The sequence below is a fragment of the Canis lupus genome, chromosome 13, assembly GCF_011100685.1.
Source record: "Canis lupus familiaris isolate Mischka breed German Shepherd chromosome 13, alternate assembly UU_Cfam_GSD_1.0, whole genome shotgun sequence".
Classification (NCBI taxonomy): Eukaryota; Metazoa; Chordata; class Mammalia; order Carnivora; family Canidae; genus Canis; species Canis lupus.
Window position 1 is genome coordinate 48,655,155 of NC_049234.1, and position 13,089 is coordinate 48,668,243.

The following is a 13,089-nucleotide window of genomic DNA, read 5'->3' on the forward strand; positions in this document are numbered from 1 at the left end:
GGACAGCAATAAAAATAAATATATTGGAAAAGAATAGCTTCAGTTTCTCCACCTCTAATTGAAGGCTGGCCTGCAAGCTCTGAAAGGCCCCTGCAGTTACGGTTTCAAGTCCCCAGTGCTCTCAACAGTGATGACATGGTCTGCGCACCTCTGCCTCACCGCCAGGAGGGCAGAGGGAAGCTAAGGGAACCTGCTGTGGAGTTAGAAGATTCAGTCTTGGCAGGATAGTGGCTGGCCCTGGAGGGGACTCTGGATCAGAGGTGGGGGGCAAAGGATGGATCCCTCCAGGTAATCTTTGGGGAATAGGGGAGTGATCTCCCCGCTGGAACATACTGGGCTTCCTTCTACCTCGTCTCCCAAGCTGCAGACATCCCTCCCTGACCTCGATTTTGCTTTTTCCAGTTCTTTTCTCTGAGCCAAGCACTGGAAATCCCTATTTTATCAGATGGCATCTGCCTTCACTGGCTTTCGCTGCGGCACTGATTGAAAGCCCGGCTGGCGCACTTGCCTCTCCAACTCTGTGATACAAAGAAAGTCTCCGTTCTTTTTCCTGACCTGGTGCGTCAGAACCTAGAAAGGCACCGAGCGCACCCCCGTCCCCTTCTAAAGGGCCAGAAGGGGGCCTGTTTCGTCGCTCGGGGTGATCTGAACGCAACAGGAGCTCACTCCCTAAAGGAGAGCGGCGCTCTCCCGAGTTCACCGGCAGCAGCGCCAGGTGATCGGCAGGTGTCAAAGTCCAGTTCGGCTTTAGCCATCAATCCGGCTAGTCATTGCCACGAAAGGGAACGCACTTTAATTTTCGGCATGTTCGTTCGTTCAAGTTTTCCCGGGTCCGCGGGCCACGGACGTCCCGCGCGTGAGGGAGCCCAGCCAGGTGCGCGGGACCTGCGGGGCTGGGGGCCGGTGCGCGGCGCCGCGCGAGGGTCGTCAGAGGCGGGAAGCCGGGGAGCCCCCCCCCCCCCCCCAAGCCGACAGCAGAAAGGGAGGAAGAGAGCGAGGCAGGTGGCCCGGGGAAGGCGCCAGGACGGCGGGCGCGGGCGCTCACCTGGGCAGGTGCCCGCACAGCAGGCGAGCAGCAGCAGCAGCAGCAGCGGCGGCGGCGGGGGCGGCGCGGGCATCTCGGCCGCTGCGGGCATCTCGGGGCTCAGCGCGGCACGCGGGGCCCTGGCAGTGCCTCCGGGTCCCGGACGCGCGGCTCGCGGGGCTCCGCCGCCAAGTTTTAAATCTGGCGGACACGTGGGCTGGGGCGGCGCGGTCCCCACGCGCGTCAGCTCGCCGCCCACGCCCCCGGGCTCCGTCGCGTCACTCGCGACCCGCCGCCCGCCCCCGGCCCCCACCCGCGGCGGGACCCGCCCCCGGCCACTGTCGTGACTCAGGGCGCCTCTCGCTCCGGCCGCCCCGGGGCTCGGGGATGAGCCTGGAAACGACCCAGTGCACGTCCGTTCCCTGCTCGGAGAGGGTCTGGGCGGGGGCTGGAGAAGGAGCGCGAGCCCGGAGGCCCGAAGGGGCCGGGATCGGGGTTCTTACGCGGGGTGGGGGGGGGTCCTGGGACGCCCCTGGCGCACCTCTCGGGAAGGCCTCCTCTGCCGCACCCACTGTGCGCACCTCCACCTCCGCAGAAGCACCTCTGTCCCGCTCTTTCCTTCGTCCCCAGCTCCCAGCTCAAGCCCGGTGCGTACCGGAGTACCAGTGGTGACCCTGGTGTTCCCCCAATTCCTGCAAGATCTGAGATCATTTAGGGAAATGCAGTTATCTGTTGAAGAAGCTCGAGGAGAAAGGATTGCTGGGATTTGACCACACATACATTTCCAATAGGTCTGGAAGGTCTCTGGCTATCCTATGTGTTCCCAAGGTTGCTCGTTTTTCCATGCGTTTCTCCCGCGGTCCCTCCCCCTAGCTGTTGCTTTCTGATTTCTAGGGTGATGGGAACTCTGCCATCCCCCTCCATACTTTCCTTTACTTCCTAAGTGGAAATGTCCAGGAAGCAGCCTCTCTAGGACACTGGCTGATACTGTTTTAATTTCCTTCTACTGAAAGAGGGAAGACTGAGCTCATTTGACCTCCTTACGAAAGCAACACAGAGGAAAGGGTAGAAAGGAAGTACATTAACATTTCCTAAGGGACATCTTCCCCTGCTATTTAATTTAACACTCATGTCATCTCTGGAAGGTAAAACTATTATGACGCTTATTTGATGATACTGATGATACTTGGAGATTAAATTGTCTGCCCAAGGATATCAGCCTGTGGGAGAGACCCCTCTGCGAAGACCTTTCTTCTCTAAGCTGGGGATTTTAATGCACTAGAAATGCACTGTGCAAAGCACTATAGGCAAAGTGGGGCCTTAAAGACTAGAATCTTTAGTAACAGGAGGAATTTCCCTAAAGGAAATTAGAACTTGGTGAAGGGCCCCAAATCCATACTGAAATAGCTGTCTTACAAGGCAAGTGCTCATCCTGACAGGTAATAAGAAAAAAATAGTCACTCCTGTTTTTAAGTTTTCATGCAGCATATGAGCAAGGCCGGATGACAGTCATGGTCCAAACCAGGAATCAAGGATGGATGAGAATAGATTTGATCAGTATTGCTTAAGCTTTGATTTATTCCCAAAGTAGTAAAAAGGTAGTGCAGAGGATTTTGATGGGTGGAGGTGGCCCTGATTCCCAATTGCCTTCCTGTATTTCCTGGAGGTGCACTGAAGGATGTCTAGCTTCAGCAGCTTGTGTGGGGTGAGATGTCAGTGAGAACAGAGAAGCCTGCAAATAGTGGCCTCAAGGCTTTTTATACCCCAGCAGGTCAGCAAAAGAAACAACTCATGCATTGCAAGTATTTTTTTCTGCATGAACCTGGTGGCTCTGAATGTCCTTGTACATGTCCCTTGGTGCACATGTGCAGGAGTTTTCAGAGGTCTGTACTTGGAAGTAGAGTTATCATGGGAGAAAAATCTCATTAAACTCTACTTTAAATTGTTTTCCGATGTGTTATACCAATCTCCACACCACCAACAATGCATGAAATTTCCATTGCTGCACATCCTTGCAGAAAGCTTTGCCAGTCTGGTGGGTGTGGCATCTCATTATGGATTTAATTTACAATTTCCAGCATTAATAATAAGGGTGAGTATCTTTTCACAAATATATTCGCCATTGCTGTTTTCGCAACAGTGAAATGCCCATTTGTTTCTTGCCCCCATTGGGTTGTTAGGCTTTTTATTTTTTTTAACCCATTATAGGAATGCTTTATGTATTCCAGAACTTTTATTAGTTAAATGTTTGGCAAATATTTTCTCCTCACTTATGGCTTGTGTTCTACTCTCTGTATATGAGTTATTTTTGAAAAAATTGCTTAAGAAAAGATGTGCCGACTAATGGTCATGCTGTTGTGTGACTTGGATGATAAGAGAAGATGGATGGGAGAATGAGGGAAGATAGGCACTTTAGTTACCCATAAGCAGACTATGGATTCCACAACTGACTGAATGAAGCTGATTCCAGAGGTCCCCTTTTGTCCAAATATTTCAAGGAAATTAGATCCCAGATTTCTGCAGGGGAGGCTTAACAATTCTCTTACAAACATTGCAATCTGTACCTAGAAGTTCTTATTTATTTATTTATTTATTTATTTATTTATTTATTTATATTTCTAAGTGATTATTTATTTATTTATTTATTCATGAGAGACACAGAGAAAGAGGCAGAGACATAGGCTGAGGGAGAAGCAGGCTCCCTGTGGGGAGCCTGATGCGGTACTTAATCCCAGGACCCCAGGGATCGATCATACCCTGAGCCAAAGGCAGATACTCAGCCACGGAGCTCCCCAAGTGTCCCCATGTTCATTTAAACTGAGTTTGTGGGCAGCCCCGGTGGCCCAGCGGTTTAGCACCACTTTCAGCCCGGGCTGATCCTGGGGACCTGGGATCAAGTCCCATGTCGGGCTCCCTGCATGGAGTCTGCTTCTCCTTCTCTCTCTCTATTTGTCATGAATAAATAAATAAAATATTTAAAAAAATAAACTGAGCTTGTACATCAGTATGCACCATCATATGTAGTATATAGAATCTAAAGCACTCCTATTTACTCTGTTCAACACTGAAAGTTTGAATCTGGGTACCATGCTGATTCCTCTTACCCATTATCTCTTGCATTCCTGATTGCAAATGGGCAACTGAACTTTGCTTTCTGCCTACATCCTGTAAGTATGAAGGCTCCGTTTGATCATGGACCTACAGATTAACAAGACCTGCTAGCCTATGATAGGGACGTTCAGAAGACTCATCATGGAGGGTGTTAGGGAAGGGCTGCATGTCAGACAGTGAAAAAGTCAGCAATAGAGAGAAATCCAGTCAAACAGTAGTTGGCAATAGCAAAGTCTAGTAGCAGGCAAAGAGATCCAGGTTTAGGAATTGAGAATAGGGGCAAGATCTAGAAGCTTTAGGGATCCCTGGGTGGCGCAGCGGTTTGGCGCCTGCCTTTGGCCCAGGGCGCGATCCTGGAGACCCGGGATCGAATCCCACATTGGGCTCCCAGTGCATGGAGCCTGCTTCTCCCTCTGCCTCTGTCTCTGCCTTTCTCTCTCTCTCTGTGACTATCATAAATAAAAAAATAAAAAAAATAAAAAATAAAAAAAATAAAAAAGATCTAGAAGCTTTAGAAGTTCTAGGCACAATAGTCATACAATCCTTCAAATATGAATTGAGCACCTTCTAGGCTCCCTTGTAGAAGCTTGGGATACAGCAGTGACCAAGTCAGCTAAAGTCCCTGCCTTTGTGGAGTTGACAGATTTTCAAGGAGAAAATGATGATAATAATATGACAAAACAAAGCAATTTCACATAGTAGTAAATACTACAAAGAAATTAAAACAGGATAATACAGGGATGCTTGGGTGGCTCAGTGGTTGAGCATCTGCCTTTGGCTCAGGTAGGGAGCCTGCTTCTCCCTCTGCCTATGTCTCTGCCTCTCTTTGTGTGTCTCTCATTAATAAATAAATAAATAATCTTAAAATAAAATAAAACAGGATAATGCAATAATAATAGGTGACTGCGAGTTGGGGGAAAGATACTTGAGACAGGCTTATCTAGCCTGGCTTCTCTGGGGAGATGCTGTGGGAGGCCTTAAGGATGAGAAGAAACCAGTCATGGGAAGGACTACGAATGAAGGGCCCCCGGTGAAGGGACCATCAGGTACAAAGACTCGAAGACAGAAACAAACCAGAAAGCTTAAAGAAGCAGAAGTCACTGGCATAGAGTGAAAAATAGGGTGAAGCTGAGGTTGGAAAAGTAGACAAGGTCAGATCCTGATCATTGAAGGCCATTAGAGGCCATGGCAAGGAGATCAAATTTTTCTCTAAGTAAAATAGAAAGCCTTTGGAGGATTTTGAGTTAAAGAGTGAGGTGATGTGACTGACATTTGAAAAAGCTCATCCTGGCTTCCATGGTGAGCAGGTTCCCAAGGACCCTAGTAGATGCAGGCAGGATGACCACAGTGGGAGGACATTGCAGAAGTCTACAGCAGAGCCAGAGAAAGGGATGAAGGAATGATAACTTGCTATCACCTGGATGAACCTGTTTTTAAGTTTTGCTAAGTCAAAGAAGCCAATGACAAAAGGCTACATATTGTATGAGGCATTGCACACAGGGAGAAAATAGATAAGTAGTGTCCAGGGCCTGGGGAGAAACAGACATGATATGATGGCTAATCAGTAAGGGGGGGTCCCTTTCAGGGTAATGAAAATGTTCTGGAATTAGACAACAGTGATGGCTGCTCAATCTTGTAAATACTAAAATCCCTTGAATTCCATACCTTAAAAGGATTATACGGTATGTGATTTACACCTCAATTTTCAAAGAAGAAAGAAGCCCAGGTCAGTTACAATCATGGTGACTGTTGGACTAGATGGTGGCAGTCTTTGCTAAACATTTAGTACAGGTAAGTTTTACCCGTTTTTGGCATGAAATATCCAAAATTCGCTATTTAATTTCTGCATGTTCTTGGCAACTATGAGATCCTCCTCTCCCACTTTGTGAAGACATTCACCTGAGCCATGGTTGTATCAATGACTGTGCTAGAGTCACAGCTTTGATTTTTTTCAGGTCAGAAAATACTTCATTACACCCAGATGGAGAACCTTGTTCTTTATGGTCACTTTGATATAACCTTTAACTAGGAATATCATCATTATCTAAAACATGGAAAGTGGATAGCATTTGTGAAATAATGATAACTCGAATGCTTTTAGGATGCTCATTTGTTCATTCACTCAGTGAGCATTTATTAAGTCAGTGTCAGCTATAAGAGTTATAGATGCACAAAATGCTGAAAAGTCTGTGTCCTGTTTTGCTTCTCTAAGACCACTTGCACCCTATCATCCACGCTCTTTACTTCCTGTATTTTACGGCCTATACTCATGCAGGATGAACCTTTTAGAAATACCAACCTGATATCAAATTTGAAATGTAGAGAAAAGTTTTTGCTTAAGAGTTTCTAATATCTAAGAGTCAAAGTTCTATAGAGGTTATGGAAGTTGAAAGCCAACAATTCCTGAGTGAGGAATTGAGGAATTGAGGAGTGAGTCAGAACTTGACTGACTCATTTGGTAGAGCATGTGACTCTTGATCTTGGGTTGGTGAATTCAGTGCTCCTTTTGGGTGTTAGAGCTTACTTAAAAATAAATAGAAAATTTTAAAAAGAAAATAAATAGGGACACCTGGGTGGCTCAGTCAGTTAGGCATCCAACTCTTGATCTCGATGCAGGTCTCAGTCTCAGGGTCATGAGTTCTAGCCTTGTGTTGAAAAGAGAAAAAATAAATAAGAAGTTCACTAAAATTTTTTTTTCAATTAATAAATAAAACAGCCAATGGAAAAAAAAAAAAAACAGCCAATGACTCCAAAGACCCAATTTAGCCTATGGTTTCCAAGTAGGATTCAGGGAAAAAGCCAGTTGTGGACCTACAGAGCTGAGGCGCAAGAAGAGGTGGTCATTTGTGGCTGGAAAAATGACCAAGTGACTGTGGCTCTATTTGGTTCAGAAGATGGGTAGCTATTATTTAGTGACAAGGATACCTTTCAGCTCTCTCCACAAACATCTTTGGCATCTAGATGAAATTCCCATTTTATAGCTGAGTTTGCCTTCTCTTTCAGCACTAATATTTCATAAGTTTTATAGTAACTCCAATAATCCTAATTATCCCTTTTCCCATCCATGTCTTCAAACTATGTAGATATCAACCTTTCTGCTTCCCACAAAATCTCTTGACTCAGAAGGACTTTTGGTACCGAGAGACCTCTCGGTACCACATTGTACCGAGAAATCACTCTAGGAGAAACTCTTCTAGAAGACAGCAGAAGAAGAATGAATACAAGAAATGGAGGATCAGAGACCAAATATATCTACCTTTCTTAAGACTTTCTGTTGTAGGATAATTAGCTGCCCTAATATTGACACAGTAGCTCACATAATTGTAAGAAATACAACATCTTTTATAAGAGGAGGAAGCTTTAAATTTTTCTCTAATTACTTGGTAAAATTAATTTTTTTGATAAAATTAATTTTGAATAGTTTCAGGAATAATAACCATCATTATTGTAATCCTTCCCCTTAAGGGTTTTCCAATGCACATAGTGATATGGACTTATGGCCAACAAGAAATTTGTATGTCCAAGAGACACTTTTGCTAATGTTTTGGGATTTTGTTGTTTATTTTTTTAACTGTTTTTGTGTTTTGCGAAAGAAGCTACGTTCCATCTCTTCAACTCTTGAGATCAGGAGGCACTGTGGGTGGAAACATTGTCTGTGAATTCTCTCAGCACAGTCCAGGGAAGGTTAACATGCAGACACAGGTTTACCTCAAAGCCTTTAGAGATAAATTCCTTTTGAGAAAAGTAATAAGAGAATTTTTTAAAAGGCAAAAGTCAATAACTTTTTGCAGTTACATCAATGCCCACAGGGCTAGATTTTTCATGATAGATGTTCTGAGGGCAAAGCCATTACAGAAAAGCAGAACTGTTACTTCTAATTTGAAACATGATGATAAAAAAATTTTAGTCAGTTGAGGGCAGACTCTTTTCTTTGTTCCTTAAATTGCAATTAAAATATTAATACAGACTAATGAAAGATTTATTAGATTTTCTTGACATATTTATGAATCACATCAGGGCAAAGCTGGCGGAAAAGCAAATGCTTCCTGACATATGAGGTTTTATAAAAACAGAACCTAAAATTAAATGATAGCTATAAAAATAACAGGGCAGATAAAGTAAATTTTATTATTTCTACACAGTAAAACTGTAAAACCATTTTTAGTCACCAGATGGTTTTCAATCTATTTAAAAATGAATTAAAACATTATTGTATTTTCAAAAGATATCTGGTACTTATGAAAAATACACAGTTTCCTTACATAGACATATTCAAATAAAAAAATCTTATGCATTTGGTCAAAGGTAATTGGAAGAAATAAAGAGAAGAAAATGGTATGATTTGATCTTTTTAAAAAATGTTGACATGATCAAAAGAGACCTGGAGTAAGTTTCTGAATATAAAAATAAGTGACATTTCAGTTAGTATCATAAAAGGAATAATCACTACTCATTTTATCTCTAGTGTCTCAAATAATTTTAGGTCTGATTTTTTAAGTGGACCATGCAGATATGAAATGCTGCAAGTTGTATATATGTGTATGTCATACTGCTTTAAATACTAGTTGATATTGTTTTAAGAAATTTCTGAAAAGAATAAAATTAGCCAATGCCACATCTTCGTTCATTTGTAAAGTAATCAAATCCATTTTTCTCATAAATTAATCACAGATCCCCTTCCTGTGTTTTCACTCATTAGTATGATTTCAGATAGAAGTTACTTTCAATCTTACTGAGTTTCAACCCTAATTTAAGAATTTTTAAACAGTGTAAGGGAAAAACAGAAATAGACAAGATAACATACTTCTCAGAGAAAACTGAAAAATAAAGTTAAGGCAATTACTGCCTTACCTGAGTAGGTTTCCAAGCAGGTCACCGGGGGATTCTCTGTCATGACATCTGTATGTTTAATGTCTTTTGTTTCAATTGCCAACAGCCAACTGTTGATTTGTGGCAATTGTCATTGGTCAATCAAAATCAACCTGAACTTCTTCTTTTTCTCACCCTTTTATCTCCTTGTACTTTCATTCTCTTAAAAATATGTCAAGGAATTGCCTCCAACTCCTGTTCTATCCCACCACATCATTAATTCTATACTGGACAAAGCATTGGAAGCAGATAAGATGCTGCCTTATTGATGATGTCTTCCTTCCCTGATCATCTGAGAATAAATAGCACTCTTTCTCTCAGGACTTCATCCCTCCTGTACTTTACACAGCTTTACTTTTTCCCTAGCATTTACTATTATACTACCACCCGGTAGACCATACCCGATAACTCAATAGAGTTGTTGTTTGTTTATTATCTGTCTCTCTTTGCGGGACAGAGAACTCCAAGTCAGGATTTTAATCTCCTTTATCGTTTTGAAAACACTTATTTTAGGGGTGCCTGGGTGGCTCAGTTGGCTAAGCATCCAACTCTTGATCTCAATGCAGGTCTTGATCTTAGGGTCATGAGTTTAAGCTCCATGTTGGGCATGGAGCCTACTTTAAAAAAAAAAAGGCAACTGTTTACTTAATATTCACTTTCATATTATTCTATTGTCTTTAGTTCTTGGTGCTAAGAGTGGTTGGGATATAGTGGGCACTAAATATATATATACATATATATGAATAAGGAAAATAATCTAATTCATAAAACTTTATAATATTATATAATCTTTAAGCATGTATCTACTCTAGATGGTGATACACCCTTAAATCATATGGGAATAAAGAAGACATCTTTTAATGTATAAAGCATTGCTTAGAATCTTCCCTGGTTCTATTTCCTATTCTGTTCTACTCAGTTTGGGAGACTTCAGAACCTGGAATTAAAAAAAAATTTTTTTAATTTATTTATTCATGAGAAACACACAACAGAGAGAGAGAGAGAGAGAGGCAGAGACAAAGGCAGAGGGAGAAGCAGGGTCCATGTAGGGAGCCTGACGTGGTACTTGATCCCAGGTCCCCAGGATCACACCCCAGGCTGAAGGTGGCGCTAAACTGCTGGGCCACCAGGGCTGCCCTGGAATTTTTTTTTAAAGTCAATAAACATACGGTAGAAAATAAAAATAGGTGTAGAAATCTTGTTTGGAACTGGGATTATCTAACCAGAAGAGCAAGAATTCTTAGAGGCAATATGACCTCAGGATTGAGAACCAGAGCAGTGAAGCTGGACAAACCATCTTTGAGTCATAGCAACACCACCTGTTAGCTGGGAGGCCTGGGATAATAACTGACCTTTGAAAAGTCCAGTTTTTATTATTCATGAGAGTGTATAAATTTTGTCCGCACAACATCCCTTCCTTTGGAAAACCAGCTATCCCTCTTCTCTCCCTCTCCCTCTTCCCTCCTCTCTGAGTCTTATAAGATTCAAGGGCAATCCCTGGATTAGCACAGGGGCTATGGCAAAGGCTTTCTTTTTTTCCTGACATATAAAGACCATGTGAGTTACATGAAGAGAGGCTATCTTAGAATGATACCAAGTAGTGAGGAGAAATGGAGAAAGAAAAAAAGAGATTGAAATTGTTATACATGCCTTAAGTCAGGTCCATCCTTTGGAGTTCAGAATTAGGCAAATCAAAAATTTCCATTTTTATTTTGTTTAGTTTGGGTTTCTAAAAATTTCAATAGTGTTTGACACAAAATAAGTTCACAACAAGTTTTACTGTATGGGTGATGATAAGCAAATGGAGAAGGAAGAGAAGTCTTCAAATAGAAGAGAGGGTTTTGAAAACTTCTAAAGTTTTGCTCCACGTTTTAAAAATTTCACAATGAGGGACACCTGGGTGACTCAGTGGTTGAGCGTCTGTCTTCAGCTCAGGGCTTGATCCCGGGATCCGGGATTAGTCCCACATCAGGCTCCCTGCAGGGAGCCTGCTTCTTCCTCTACCTATGTCTCTGCCACTCTCTCTTTTTGTGTCTCTCATGAATAAATAAAATCTTTTTAAAAATAAATAAAAGTTTCACAACGAGGGGTGGTAATGTTGAGCCTAGGAATAACAGACATTAAAAAAAAAAAGAAAAAAAGAAAAAAAGAAAGGGATGCCTGGGTAGCTCAGCAGTTGACCAGTTGAGCATCTGCCTCCAGCTCAGAGCGTGATCCGTGGATCTGGGATTGAGTTCTTTTGTGAAACTTTCAAGACCTAGACCCACCAGCTCCCCTGGAAGGCAGAAGAAGGAGATGGGACAAACTACTACAATGGTCTTTTACCAACCAGACTTCTCAATAAACATACAACTCAAGCCCCTGCAATTTTTCTAAACTTCCTATTTTGAAAGAATTTTGGATTGACAAGAAGTTTTTACAAAAAAGTATACAGACAGGTCCTATGTGTCTTTTATTTAGTGTTCTCCAAAAGTAACATCTTTCATAATTATAGGATAATATTAAAATCAGGTAAGTGACATTAATACATTCCATAGAGCTTATTCAGATAGTGCCAATTTTACATGTGCTCGTGTGTGTGTTTTTATGCAATTTTATAAATGCATAAATTCTTGTAACCACCACCAGAATCAAGACAGAACAATTCCATCACCACAAGACTCCCTATGCTAACCTTGTGTAGTCAATACCAAGCCCCCCCATCCTCATTCTTAATCCTAGCAACCATCTGTTCTTCCTCTATATTATTTTGTTATTTTAAAAATGTTATTTAAGTGGAATCATATAGTACGTTACCTTTGGAGAATGGCTTTTTAAAAACTCTTAATTTTAATTCCCTTGAGACCCTTCCAAGTTGTATCATTAGATTTCCTTCTATTATATTCTATTTAACCATTCAACTGTTGAATGGCATCCAGTTTTTGTTATTATGAATAGAGCTGCTCTGAACAACTGTGTACAGGTTTCTGCATTGACATAATTTTTCCCTTCTCTGGGATAAATGCTCAAGAATGCAACTGCTGGGTCATATGCTAACTGCTTATTTAACTTTGTAAGAGATTGACAAACTATTTTCTAGAATAGCTATACCGTATTACTTTCCCATCAGCAGTGGGTGATGGTTTCTCTGTACTCTTTCTAGCATTTGGTGTTTCATTATGTTTTATTTTAGCTATTCTGTTGGTGTATAGTGATATCTTCTTGTGTGTGTGTTTTTTTTAAAGATTTTATTTGCTTATTCATGAGAGACACAGAGAGAAAAGTAGAGACATAGGCAAAGGGAGAAGCAGGCTCCCCACAGAGATCCTGGGATCACACGCCCTGAGCCAAAGGCAGACGCTCAACCACTGAGCTACTCAGGTGTCCCCATCTTCTTGAGGTTTTGATGTGCACTTCCCTAAGAGCTATTGATGTTATCTTTGCAAATATGCCATCTCTATGTTCTCTTCAATGAAATGTATGTTAGATTTTATTATTATTTTTTAATTGTTGGTCTCTAAGTGTTCTTAATATATTCTAAATACAGAACCTTATATTGAATACGTGATTCACAAATATTTTCTTTCAGTCTGTAGCTTGGCTTTTCATCCTCTTCACAAGATCTTTCACAGAACAAGTTTTAATTTAAATTTTTTTTTTTATTTTAAGTAAACTCCACGCCATATGTGGAGCTCAAACTCACAATCCCAAGATCAAGAGTTGAATGCTTTACTGAGTACACCAGCCAGTTGCCCTACAAAAGTTTTAATTTTGATGAGGTGCAATTTATCACATTTTTCCTTTCATGGATGCTTCTGGTGTCACATCTGAAAGAAAGTTTTTCACCAAGTCTAGGTTCTGAATGTTTTCTCCTATGTTTTTTCTAAAAGTTTTGTATTTTTATGTTTTATACTTAAGTCTGTGATTAATTTTAAGTTAAATTTTACATAAGGTATAAGGTTTAAGTCAAGGTTTTGTCCAATTGGATGGACCGGTGATGTCCAATTGCTCCTGCACATTTTTTGAAAAGGCTCTCATAAACTTTTATCTTATTTATTTTTTAAAAGGTTTTATTTATTTATGTAAGATAAAGAGAGTGATAGACT

General features: G+C 41.6%; 1 protein-coding gene across 1 annotated transcript in view; it reads right to left on the reverse strand.

Annotated features, from left to right (window-relative positions):
* The window catches only part of NMU (neuromedin U), a 28,111-nt gene extending 26,946 nt beyond the window's left edge, over positions 1–1,165 (reverse strand). Inside the window, exon 1 of the mRNA XM_038556145.1 lies at positions 1,046–1,165. Within this exon, the coding sequence (XP_038412073.1) occupies positions 1,046–1,136 (91 nt within the window). The 5' untranslated portion in view covers positions 1,137–1,165. The remainder of the gene's footprint in view (positions 1–1,045) is intronic.
* Positions 1,166–13,089: the final 11,924 nt, after the last annotated feature.